General features: G+C 39.0%; 2 protein-coding genes and 2 long non-coding RNA genes across 5 annotated transcripts; 3 read left to right on the top strand and 1 right to left on the bottom strand.

The window, feature by feature from the left end:
• Positions 1-2,210: 2,210 nt before the first annotated feature.
• LOC117553296 lies at positions 2,211-4,053 on the bottom strand. Its single transcript, XR_004570107.1, has 2 exons — positions 3,969-4,053; positions 2,211-2,384 (listed from the first exon to the last, which is right to left on the bottom strand). It is a non-coding gene; the product is annotated as an uncharacterized LOC117553296 (long non-coding RNA).
• Positions 3,661-5,344, top strand: LOC117553294 (uncharacterized protein C22orf31-like). The gene is made up of 3 exons (XM_034227171.1): positions 3,661-4,143; positions 4,430-4,665; positions 4,778-5,344. The coding sequence occupies exons 1-3, from the start codon at positions 4,015-4,017 to the stop codon at positions 5,004-5,006; spliced, it is 594 nt and encodes a 197-aa protein (XP_034083062.1). The 5' UTR covers positions 3,661-4,014; the 3' UTR covers positions 5,007-5,344.
• Positions 5,345-5,386: 42 nt separating this feature from the next.
• Positions 5,387-7,559, top strand: LOC117553295. Of its 2 annotated transcripts, none has more exons than XR_004570106.1 (5): positions 5,387-6,152; positions 6,249-6,356; positions 6,454-6,977; positions 7,084-7,191; positions 7,298-7,559. It is a non-coding gene; the product is annotated as an uncharacterized LOC117553295 (long non-coding RNA). The 2 variants fall into 2 exon arrangements; XR_004570105.1 differs by having other exon boundaries at positions 5,388-6,152; positions 6,249-6,339.
• A 792-nt stretch (positions 7,560-8,351) lies between these two features.
• tmem53 (transmembrane protein 53) lies at positions 8,352-10,972 on the top strand. Its single transcript, XM_034227170.1, has 3 exons — positions 8,352-8,617; positions 8,807-8,910; positions 9,521-10,972. The coding sequence occupies exons 1-3, from the start codon at positions 8,563-8,565 to the stop codon at positions 10,220-10,222; spliced, it is 861 nt and encodes a 286-aa protein (XP_034083061.1). The 5' UTR covers positions 8,352-8,562; the 3' UTR covers positions 10,223-10,972.
• The last annotated feature ends 2,197 nt before the right edge of the window (positions 10,973-13,169 follow it).

Below are 13,169 nucleotides of genomic sequence, written 5' to 3' on the forward strand. Positions count from 1 at the left end.
TTTGCCCGGAAGTGACGCATTTGTTACTCTCATCTATAGCCTACTTCTAAAACATTTCTGAACATACCAAAACAAATGGAATAAGCTGAATTAAATGAAATGGTTCACATGGTATGTCTGCTTTTCACACGGGTCAATATACAGAAAAGGTGGAATCTGGGTGATACAAATCTGCTGAAATATATTCCTTCTTACACATCTAAAACCATGTTAAATAGCAATAACTGTCACGATCTGTCCGTGTTGTGTTTTGTCTTGTCTTTTTCTGTCTTTGGTTTCCTGTTTTATTTTGTAAAGTGTTCACCCCCCGTTCCTGCCTGTTGCTTTCTTTCTGTTTTCCCTCCCTGATTACCCGATTGTGTTCACCTGGTGTCCCTGTGTTTTCTCCGCCCTCCTCACCTGTCTCTTGTTTGTTTGATTAGTCCTGTGTGTATTTAGGTTCTGTGTTTTCTGTTAGTCTTTGTGAGTTCCTTGTCGTATTTGGACGTTGTTCACGGGGTGAGAGTACTGGTTTGTCCAAGTTTGTTTCAGTAGCCTTGAAATAAAGGTATTTTTTTCTGTTCATCTGCATTTGGGTCTTGCTTGCCTCACTCAGCCCTGACAATAACTAACTACTCTCTAACTAACTCTTAACTTGATGAATCCAGTAGAGCTTAAAGTATTTTTATTTATTTGTATACATTATACGAAGCTTATTTATATAGGAACGTCACTGGTGTTACGCGTTACCAGGAAGAAGAGTAACACCAGTGACAATTTGGAGAACACACTACCATTTTAACAAAATGACTGCCATCTGTCAGACCACATATGGCTTCATACACCCAGGAAGAGCCCTGCCCTGTGATATAAAAAAAAAGGCAATGTACAGAGATTACATTAGTGTAAATCTTCACTTGAAACTTTTGTCAAAAAAATAATCATGAAAGAGACAATCTCTGTCTTTAATGTTCTACTTAACAAAACACAGGTCCTTGTGTCCAGTTGCCACAGTATGGTTCACTCAGAGGAACATATAAACAAAGTCTAGTTTATATTTTACATGATGATTGCAATGAAATCACAGCACGTAAGCATTTATATTATTTATAGAGTTAAACACGTTTTATATCAGACACTGGAAGCATTCAGATCTGTAAATTCATATGAAGACAACTCAGGCTGATTGTACTTTACATTTTAGATCAGTGTTAGATGTATGTATTTGAGTAATGATCAGACTAACAACAACATCAACAGGTAGGCCTATGTACCACTGATAGTTCAATAACAAGTGCTTTCATTATTTTTCCCCATAGAGGTTTGTCTTTAGGTTAAAGATAATGATAAACCATGTATTGATATGAATAGATATTGTCTGCACATTGTGATTTATTTCTAAGCTAGCAAACTGAAAGCTGAGTGTTATACATTTCCAGTTTAATACCAGTTATACAGATTCATATATTCATATTATTATTATTGCTTGTGGCACAACCTTTCAGTATGGCAGTGTTGAAATGTAAGTTTCTCAAGCTCTATACTGTTTTTATTTCTTTGTAAGACTTTTGTACATTTTACAGTGGCAGCTGTTTTGATCAAGCCAGGTATTGTTTCCAAGGTTTCTCTGGAAAGAGCCAGATCCTTGATTTGCATTAATTCTTCATTTTACAGGAGTTACCTTTGAAAAATTAAATGTATGCTCTTTAAAAATGATCATTTTCTTTATTTAATTATTTACTTATACTGGTTTTATCTTGAAGGATGATTAAAACAAAATGCCAAGAATATAATCCCTTGCTATAACCAGCACATCATTTGTAATCGACTGTCCATGGAAGTAATGGTTAATAAATCAGCAGTGTGGCACCAATTGTACCACACTCACAAGTTGACATCCCATTTATAAATTAAAAAATCAGATTGTCGATAAATCCATTTTTATTGTGAACTACAAAATGGATAATCATTTTATTTTTTAAATGTTTGCAAACTGACTACAGTGAAAGTTGGTGTATAGCTCCTACACAGGATAAACCATTTGGTCTTTAGTAACTCAGCCTGTCCTCTGGCGCCACCCTCTGGACAAACGTTTTCTTGTTTCTGTTTGTGTGACGGAGAAGGAATCACATTTGTTTGTTGTTACAAATACTTTCAGTTGAAACAGATTCCTGGTGACAACATTGTTTGGAAGTAGTTCAGCTTGAACACATCACTGAGGGTAAAGTATGTCACAGAACACAGGATTATTTAATAGAGGTGTTTTCATTGAATTCAATATCAAAGCAATCACGTGTATATAATGGGGTGCTAGGTGTTGACCGCTGTGGATCACACTGGTTGTGTTGTTCTTGTTGTCTCCTGTCCCACTTCAGGAAGGCCATACACCCAGGAAGAGCCCTGCCCTGTGATATCAAAAAAAGGCAATCACTGAGATTAAATTAGTGTAAATCTTCACATGAAACTTTTGTCAAAAAAGCAATCATGAAAGAGACAAACTCTGTCTTTAATGTTCTACTTAACAAAACACAGGTCCTTGTGTCCAGTTGCCACAGTATGGTTCACTCAGAGGAAAATAGAAACAAAGTCTAGTTTATATTTTACATGATGATTGCAATGAAATCACAGCACGTAAGCATTTATATATTTATAGTTAAACACGTTTTATATCAGACACTGGAAGCATTCAGATCTGTAAATTCATATGAAGACATGGACTTCATCTCAGGCTGATTGTACTTTACATTTGAGATCAGATGTTTCATTAGCTCAACTTGCTGTATTTGAGTAATGATCAGACCAACAACAACATCAACAGGTACGTAGGCCAACCACTAATAGTTCAATAACAAGTGTTTTCATAATTTCTTTCCATAGAGGTTTCGTCTTTAGGTTAAAGATAACGATAAACCATGTATTGATATTTGTCTCTGCTGCACATTGTGATTTATCTCTAAGCTAGCAAACTGAAAGCTGCGTGTTATACATTTCCAGTTTAATACCAGTTATATATCTACAGATTCAATATTTATGTTTACAAAATGGACGTAGAGGATTCCATGGTTGCTATGGTTTGACGCAGGACTAGCGTCAATATCGGATCAATATTTAAACCATAACAACCTGAAAACTACCTGAAGACGGTCACGAAAATATTTCCTCCGCTTTCACTCGACGATTCTGCCAAATTATCGCTTCTTCTCAAGTCTTTTTACATCCCGACAAGAGTCAGAGAACCCCTGAGAGTTATTACAGCGAGAAAACACACTTTAATTATGGAAAATGTAAGATTTCATAACGTTGAAAGTCCCCGTTGTTTCCAATGTGCTTTGCCGTCGACATTTTCAGAAACCTCACAGTTTACTGATGTTTATCAAATCATTTAGTCTCCTGTAACGATAAGTAGGCCTACCATTAAACAGTGTAACTATCTGATTAAGGTCAAGTATACTGTGACGACTCAATTAATACATCTTTGCATTAAAAACTACCAAAAATACACATGCATTCATCAAAACTAGGCTATATGACAATATTAACAAATAAATGTAGTATCTAATACAAATCATTTATATTAACTTTTTAGGCTATATCACCCAGCTTCAAGCTGAAATACATTCATATTGTAACTTTGAATCAAGCTAATTAAAGTCACTCACTTTAACTTAGCATTATTTCCATCATACTGTATACATGTGCAATATTATATGTTCAAACAATAAACAGACATATGCTTATTATATAACATTGTAATCACGTCACATATGTGTCACTAAAGCACAATATTAACTGACATGAGGGCCTAAAGGTGGCTCTTGTTTTGTTACCGGACCTGTCTCGTCTTGAGGAGGTTTTCAGACTTTGATTATGTTTCATGTTTCTTCATTTATGATTTTTATCCAACAACCACATCCATCTTTGGCAAGTTAATCTTCCAGCACATAAAACTATAACACATTTGATTTGTATACTACGACATGACAACATACTTGAAAAAGGTCCATCCTGCATGTACTTGTAGAGCCTCATCCTAACATGAGTGTGTGTTGTTGCAGGGTCGAGTGCCCGTCCTCCCCGCAGGACAACCAGACAGGAAGGAGAGTCTCTGCCCGCCAGAGGAGGCCTGCAGTCTGCAGACAGTGTCCCTGCTGCAGGGACAACCAGGTGAGACATCTGATCCTCAACTCTGTTCCTTGAAATTGTACACAGTTTAATCCACAAGATTGTTTGACAGGTTTACAAAAAGGTAAACACATAGTGGAGTATATTGTCAATACTAAATAGTTTGAGAAGGTCCATTGTACAGGACTAATGCCCCAAATACTCACATTTCAAGTAATCCTCTGCATCTGATGTAGATGTTTCCTCTTGTAAAATGATAAAAGTATGTTGTTAAGTAAGAAGTTTACTAGAGTCTGACATCCTCTCGTGTTTTGCTGACCTTCTCCAGGTGCCACATACAAAGCGCCGGCGCCCTGCTGCTTCTGCAGACCTTCCCCAGAAAAGGAAGCAGACCTCCGCGGCTCTTCCTCCTAAACCTGCTGACCTGCCACCTGTCTCTAATGTGGCCTCCAGCCCCCGGACCTCCAATGCTCCCCTGCACCTCGAAGACCCTATCAGGATCCACAACCGCTCAGTCGAGGAGTACCAGCTCATCTACCATGAAGTTGTGGATAACATGCTGAGGTACGTTGCGTCACAAATGAGTCAGTTCATTTACAGAGTTTCCACTCTCTTAGAAATCTATCTCTCTATTTTCCTTCATCATAAAGATTTATTTTTGTGTTTCTCCTCTCAGGTTCCCGGACGGTCGCCTGCGTCCATATAGTTTGGGTCTGGGTCGTCGTATCAAGCAGAAGCTGTGGGAGCGACTGGACCGTCCGATGTTCACAGAGACAGTGGATGAAGACGGTCTGGTCCATGTGGACGTGTCCTACGGTGCTGGAGTCCAGCCTCCGCTCTACAACGTGGATGTTTCTGGTGAACCAGAGCCCGAATATCCACCAGCAAAAAGGGCAAAGCACTAAGACACACTCTCATAAGCTGACATGTCTAATAATACTGTGCTTTAAGTTTAGTTTAGTTTTTTTTTTAAAGTATGGCAGATAAGTTTAAGTTTATTAAGTGTAGAGATACGTTTTTAGTGCCAAGCATAAGTATTATGTGCTAAGTCTTTAGTTTTAAGTATTTAGTAATAAGTATAAGTCTAAAGTGTTAAGAGTAAGTGTTTAGTTTAAGTTTTTAGTTATAGTAATTTGTTTGAAGTATTTCATATTAAGTGTTACGTTTTTAGTGCCAAGCACAAGTATTAAGTGTCAAGTCTTTCATTTTAAGTATTTAGTAATAAGTATAAAGTGTTAAGAGTAAGTGTTTAGTTTAAGTTTTCTGTTTAAGTACTAAGTTGAAGTATTAAGTATTAAGTATTTAGTGTTTAGTTTAAGTATTTAGTAATAAGTTTAAGTATTTAGTATTAAGAATAAGTATTTAGTGTTAAGAGTTAGTATTTAGTTGAGTTAAGTTTACTTTCATTGATCTTAATGTATCTCACCACTGATGAATTGTCTTCCTCTGAATCAGTTCCTGCTCCTCTGTTAACAGTCTTCTTACTCCAGCTTCAGCCTCAACAGCAACAGTTATCACCTGCCAGAACACCTGCTCCACCCTCCAGCCTCCACCTGTTACTTCTACCAGACAAAACATCAGCCTTGAGCTGCAGCCTGTGAGATGACAGACTCCTCTCCACCTGTAGCCTCTGTCTCTCTGTTGCCTACATCCTCTACCAGCAGCTTCAGCATCAAACTGCTGCCTCACTCTTCACCTGCAGCCTCTGTCAGCAACCTGCAGCCATCTCCTCCAACTGCACATTCTGTTGAATAACTGATGGCTGAACCTCCATCTACAGCCTTTGCCAGTGCCTATACCTCTCGAAGTGAACTGCTATCCGAGCCTCCACCCACAGCCTCTGTCAGCAACCTGCAGCTTCCGCCTCCACCTGCAGATTCCTACAGCCATCTGAAGACGACCACTGGGGGAGTGGTCGTCTTCAGATGAAGATCCCCACAGAAAGCTGTGGCCAAACCTCCACCTACAGCCTCTATAAGGAAACCTGCACAGATGTTATCCTACTGCCATGTGGAGACCTGAGTGGAGCAGCAAGGACCAGAGAAACACACGTAGATATAGTCCTTCAGTTAATATGCAAACATATTTCTGTGTTATTAAAGCTGGCTCTCTGTTTACATTCAGTTCACTTGTTCTTCTTCTCACAGGTGTTTTCAAACGTTGTGAAAGACTGAGCTCACACTCCTCAACATGAACCTGACTGACTGTGATGCCTTCATGAAACGAGAGAGCTCCACTGTACGTACAGTATAGCAGTATGAGATTTCTTAACAACACACTCTGAGTGTATTGGGATTTTTAATGGAAGTTCGGTGATGAATTATATTTGAATGCAACACCTTACACTTCCAGATCTACCAGGAGCTGCTTCAGGGCCCTGAGGACAACTCCTTTTACAACAGCTCTGTTCCAGAGATGCTTCCTCCTCCTCCACATCCTCCACCTTCACCACCCCTCCTGCTCATCGCCAGAACTAAGAGTGCCCCACCCCATCTCAGCAACCACCACCAGTTTCTCCTGCAGCCACCGCCTCCATATGTAGATTCTGACAGACACTGCTGACAGCCAAACCTCCTCCCACAGCTTCTGCCAGTGCACCTGCGTCTACACCTCTTGAAGCCAACTGCGGCTGAACCTCCACCCACAGCCTCTGTCAGCAACCTGAACCAGCACCTACACCTCTCGTACACTACTGCCATCCAAACCTCCACCTGTAACCTTTGCCAGCCGCCTGAAGACACCTCCTCCACCTGAAGATCCCCACAGAAAGCTGGGGTCAAACCTCCACCTTCCGCCTCTATAAGGAAACCTGCACAGATGTTATCCTACTGCTATGGTTGGATCTAAGTGGAACAGCAACGACCAGAGAAACACTGGTAAATATGATCTTTGAGTAAACATGGGAAAATATATCTGTATAAAAATAGCATGCCTGGGCTGGGCTTCTGTTTATATTCTGTGCACTTCTTCTTCTTCTCACAGGTGTTTCCATACGTTGTGTGAAAGACTGAGCACACACTCCTCAACATGAACCTGACTGATTGTGATGATGCCTTCATGAAACAGAAAGAGCTCCTCTTCCTCCCACTTGTACGTAGAGTATAGCAGTATGAGACATTAAGTCATGGGATTTTTGATGGAAGTTTGCTGATGAATGCTATTTTAATGCAACACCTTTTCTTTGTGTTTTCTCCAGGCCTTGTTGGACTTCCAGATCAAGAGATGCTTCCTCCTCCCTATCGTGCACGTTCACCACCCTTCCTGCTCATTGCCAGGACTAAAAATGCCCCTCCCCATCTCTGCAACCACCAGCACTTTCTACGCATGCCGATTCATTGAAGGCCAAAGATTGCAGAGACGCTCCACCCGAGACTTCAGTGCCTTACTTTTCCAACAACGCCCCCTAATACGACGTCCAATGTGCTCTTTTAAGCCTCTGCACTGTTTTACAATAAATGTTTCATTATTTGCATCAATCAGATCATGTGTCTCTAACTATCTAACAAGTCCTTTTATCTGCATTTATAATTGTTAGTAAGTCCTTAATAAACGGTTTTGAGTTATTTAATTTGTATCTCTTATTAATACTTACTTGAATTACAAATCTTATGATTAGTTTGTGTAGAGAAGAGTGCTCTCCTGACAGTATAGTGTTTGTGTTTTTATTCATGTTACGAACTAGATATTTAAAATTCCCTATAGCTCCTTAGTAAATGTATCCATCCAGTGATTTGATATGACACTATATTGAAACAACTGATCACCCTTTCTTCCATCCTATGCACTCTAAAGCTTTATGGCTGGATATCATGACTTGCTTTTCCCAAAGAGTCATGATTTGCTATGAAACGATCCTTTGTGCACAGCACATACTTTCACTTTTCATACTTGAAGCACATTTGGCTGATAATAATTATACTGTGTACATTATATTATTCTGAAATGGTAGTTGTGAAGAATTAGTCATTGTTGTACTTTAATGTACTTAAAGTACAAAAAGTATTGCATCTGCTTATACTTTTTTACTTTAACTTAAGTTAAGTTGAAATCAGGACTTTTACTTATAATAGAGTATTTAAAGGTCATATTATTTGTACTTTTCAAGTAAAATATCTCAGTACTTCTTACAACACTGTTTATTCCTGTTTTTAGCCTGTTCTGATTTTTTTGGTGAACTTCTGTATCTGGAAGCGTTGTTTTGAAGCGTATACAGAGGTGGCGCTATTGCAATGTTAGCTGAATGCCATCCACCCTTTTACAGCACAAAGAATAAGAAATCGGGCCGTTTGATAATGACAATCGAGCAACCTGTCTGCAGTGTGTCTAATTTATTACACGCTGTCTTTGATCATTATATCCGCTGATTATCTATCTGTAGCTTTTTTATCCGCCATTTTACAATAGCCTAATGAACCGTCCGTTACCGTTAGAGAACAACAGTTGATACTTTGTCATACAGAAATGGCAGACGATGAAATAGATTACAATATCGTGTTTCCAGATGCGGCGACATCGGGTGAGCATAATTTCATTGTACTGTACGTTCATGCCTCAGCTAGCTTAGCGTACATGCTAACTTTTGTCTTACAAGGAAGGCGTGATACATCGAATTATGTTGTGCTGTTAGCTTAGCTGGGTAGCTTCCTTTAGCTCTGCTAGCTGTGGCAGCTTTTCGTGATGTGTATCGTCTTTTTTTCTATTTCAGAGAGATACTGGCAGGGGACAAAGGAGCCAGTTGTGATTCTGTTGGGCTGGGCTGGCTGCAAAGACAAACACCTCTGCAAATACAGCTCCATCTACAATGAACAGGTGAAAACTAGATAAGATGATACCATATCGAAGGTGGGAGAAGTACTCAGACCTTGTACTTAAAGGGGACCTATCATGCAAAATGCACTTTTGTACAAGTAGAAATACCAGAGTAAAATGAGTACTCTGTTACAAGTAAAAGTCCTGCATTATTTATGTTACTCAAGTAAAAGTAGAAAAGTATTAGCATCAAAATACTTAAAGTACCAAAAGGGAAAGTACTCATTATGCACATTTCAGAATTATATCATATGTGTTTATCAAAGCTGTTAAAGGTGGAGCATGTTTTAATTACTTTGTATGCTGCAGGGTAGCTTGTGCATTTACTCCTAGTGTAACTGAAGGTATACAATAAATATAGTGGAGTAAAAGTACACAATTTACCTCTGAATTGTAGTGAAGTAGAAGTACAAAGTAGCAAAATATTGAAATACTAAAGTTAAGTCCCTCAAATTTGTACATAACTACAGTACTTGAGGTGATCTACTTGTTTACTTTACACCACTGTACCAAATGCATTTTTATATACTGTTTTTATACATTGAGAAACATTGTCGTATTGTAGAAGCAGTACAACCTAATATATTATTTCTATTTTAATTTTCTTTAGGGATGTGTCACCATCCGCTACACGGCCCCCCTGAAGACGGTCTTCATCTCAGAGTCGTTTGGCTACAAGGAGCTGAGCAGCACGGCCCTCAAGTTGCTGGAGATTCTCTATGATTATGAGGTGGAAAACAGTCCTATTTTCTTTCACATATTCAGTAACGGTGGCTTCATGCTCTATCGTTACATCATAGATTTTTTGCACAATGACAAACAGTTCAGTTCATTGCGTGTGATTGGGGCCTTAGTGGACAGTGCCCCAGGTAGTGGGAATATTCGCGGGGCCCTGCGTGCACTGGCGGCCACCCTGGGGCCCAAAATAACACCCTTATTAAGGTACGTCCTCTTAGCCCTTTTCGCAGTGACTGTTTTTCTTTTGCGAGTCGTTCTGTACCCGTTGACCAAGTACATCCACAAGAACCACTACGACGCGGTGCAGGAGAAGCCGCCAGCCTGGCCTCATTTCTACCTGTACTCCAGAGCTGACCAGGTGATCCGGCACAAGGACATCGAGGTGTTCGTGGAGACCCTAAAGCGGAAAGGGGTCCCCGTGGACAGTTTTGATTTTGTTTCCAGTCCCCATGTCGGTCATTTGCGGGAATTTCCTGAGCAATATGCACTTAAGTGCCGTGATTTCCTGGTTGCTTGCATGAAGGAATTGGAGGGTACTGACAAACAGAAGAGACGGAGGATTCCAGATCAATAAAACTTAGGAGATAAGTTTTCGCTTACCCTCTGTTAATCACAAAACTTAGTTTTTTTGTAGTGGTCTGAAAAATCAGTTAAAATGAGGCGGGAGGTTGTTTGCAAAACGGCTTGAATTGGAACAGAACTTCTTGCAGGTTTTTCCGTCTTCGGGCACATAATTGGAAAATTCCACTGATTTGGTCTAGGTTTACTGATCCATGTCTAGAAACAACGTCAGCCGTATATAACATTATAATAATAACTGTGTGGAACAAAGACCTAATTCTGTCTATACTCAAATTCTTGCAAAATTCACAACACTTGTGAATAACAATACAAGCAATTGCTTTACACTGTAAATCTCTTCGGATGATTGAAATGGTATTTAATATTGTGTGAAATGTGATGCATTGTATATTAGAAGTAGTGAGTCTAAAACTCAGGCTGGGTATTGGATATTAATAGTTAGTATCTTCTATTCATAACATTTGCAATGTGTTTATGGTTGTAATCTAACAAGTGTCATTGAAATAAGATCACAAGGGCGCTATGATGAAGGCAACAGTAAGAAATTAATGTTTTTTAATAAAATAAAATAAAGTCTAATTTGTTGCCTTAATCAGCAAATGCCTTTTGTCCAGATATGGTAGAATACTCAGCTCTAATATGTGATGGAAAAGGTGATTGAAAATGAATGTATATGTTCAGCACAGCTACTGTTTTCTTAATTAACGGATGTGCCTTCAATAAATTAGAATGCTCATAGAAAGTTTCTCAGCCTATTTCTTTATAATTGTTCCAATCCAAATGCTTTGTATTTGGCAGTTTTTGGCACATACATGATTTTAATCAGGTCGTCAGTTTCAATGGATTCCATCGAAAATCAAGATGTTGAGTGTTAATGCATTTGCGGTAGGAATAAATTAAACACCCCCAGGTCGATCATAAAAAATACTGCTTGATATTGGATATTGTGAGGCTCGGAGAAATGGTTGGCACTCCGGCTAATCATTACCTGGTTTATCACCACTGAACATAGTCTGGGTTTACAGATGTGGTGTCACAGTAAAACAAACATTCCTGATAAGAGTTCATTAAACCTTTGCTCATCCATGTTAGTCGATTTTTCTTAAACTTTTACTTAATTTAGTAAAGGGGTGTGCTTGTCATTAGGGTTGTGGGTAAGAAATTGTTCCAACATGAGATTAAAATGTTATTTTAAAAAGCATCTCGGCCTCTAAATAAAAGGTTAGTCAGTCTGCTGATAGGGAATTTTTAATGCTCAATGATATCATTTGAAATGTTGTCACATCCATCAAGGAGGTTACTTTTGTTTCATTTCGTTTTGTCTGTCAACAGGATTACCAAAAAATACTGGCTCAAGTTTTACAAAACTTGGTGGTTATCGGAAGGGTGGATGTATACTATGTGTTATGTTTCACTCAATTTAACATTAGAGATTGGAAGTTTGTTTTGAATGATACGGAAAACTAGTTCCCGATGTCATAAACAACAAATTGGAAACGGGTCCAATTCTCTCTCCAATTTTTATTTTATTTATGTTGTTGTACACTACGACTTAAAGCCCACGACTTGTCTAAGACAGAAGTATGGTTTCCCAATTCGAGATGGGGGGCCATGCAAGAAGATAATGAATGCACCGTTTGCCTTGCAGAGTTCCAGCTCTGTCATTTGCTTGTTTACGAACATATGTTGGTATACGCAAGCTTTAATTTTTGCATTTTATTTGTATTATCACACAGCTATAGTCTGACTAAGCCCTTAAACATCTCTTAAATCTTAAAGTGGACCTATCATGCTATATTTGAATAATATATATTGTAGGGCCATACCCAGGCTTGGATTTTCGTCATTTTAGGGGCAAGGCCATTTGGCCTTTGGTGTCACACATTTTTTCAGCGCGCAAAGGCCACATGCCAGGGCACAAAGGCCATTGAGGAAAACATTAGGATTTGGAGCTTACAAATAAATAACTTCACTTTCTAATGACAAAAAACAAATCACTTTTTTTAATATCAATAATCGTATCATCATATAGGCCTATGCCTCCTTAGTATTACCGTATATAAAATGAAATACTTTACTTTGAATAATTATTGTTTGGTATATTTTCCATCTACTACTTCTCCCATTCACAAATCCGAAATAAAATCTAAAAATCAAAAATTCTATTAATATGTAACAAATATATTCCATTTCAGAGCAGAAGAAACAGCCTTCAAGGGTCAAACTCTGCACATACATCATTCAGCAGTGCACAGTGAAGCTCCAACATCCAACTGTATGAACAAGCAATACTTTGAAATGCAAAAGTGTGTGTGTGTGAGTGTGTCTTTAATCAACCCCTCACAGCTCCTCATATCTGTTCAGAAACTAGACAAAAGTTAAACAAGTAGGCTACAAACCACAGACTGTCTCTGTCATGACGAATACAGTCGCTGCTTTAATTCTGTCTTTAGGACGTTGTTGTGAGCAGTGTGCGAACTATACCACGGTCTCCCGGGGAGCCGGTTTTTTTTTTTTGTTGCGGGGGGTGGGTAAATGCTGATCCGTGCATTAATAGCAACAGCACAGACATATGCCTATTATAAAGAGAAAATCTGTTGCACACGGGGTGGTGCCACAGGTCTACATTTACATGAAACGTCCCGATGGATCATGTTCATGTCAACAGATTTCCCGAGCATGTATGGGCGGGCTACGCAAACTTCAATCAACTTGATAATAAATAATCCACGGACCACCAATGTAACGTTTGACTGTTTAATTAAATCAACTTAAAATGACTCAAAAACAGGCTACATTGTTTCACATGGGCTATAGCCTATTATGGCTGTAGCCTACACAGAGCCGAACACACGCGATAAGAGCAGCCAGCGGCACCAACCTGTTTTGTTTGTTGGTCTATTAATGAACTGACTCGTGCTCCATGCTAAAGTGTTAGC

The sequence above is a fragment of the Gymnodraco acuticeps genome, unplaced genomic scaffold, assembly GCF_902827175.1.
Source record: "Gymnodraco acuticeps unplaced genomic scaffold, fGymAcu1.1, whole genome shotgun sequence".
NCBI classification, from domain to species: Eukaryota; Metazoa; Chordata; class Actinopteri; order Perciformes; family Bathydraconidae; genus Gymnodraco; species Gymnodraco acuticeps.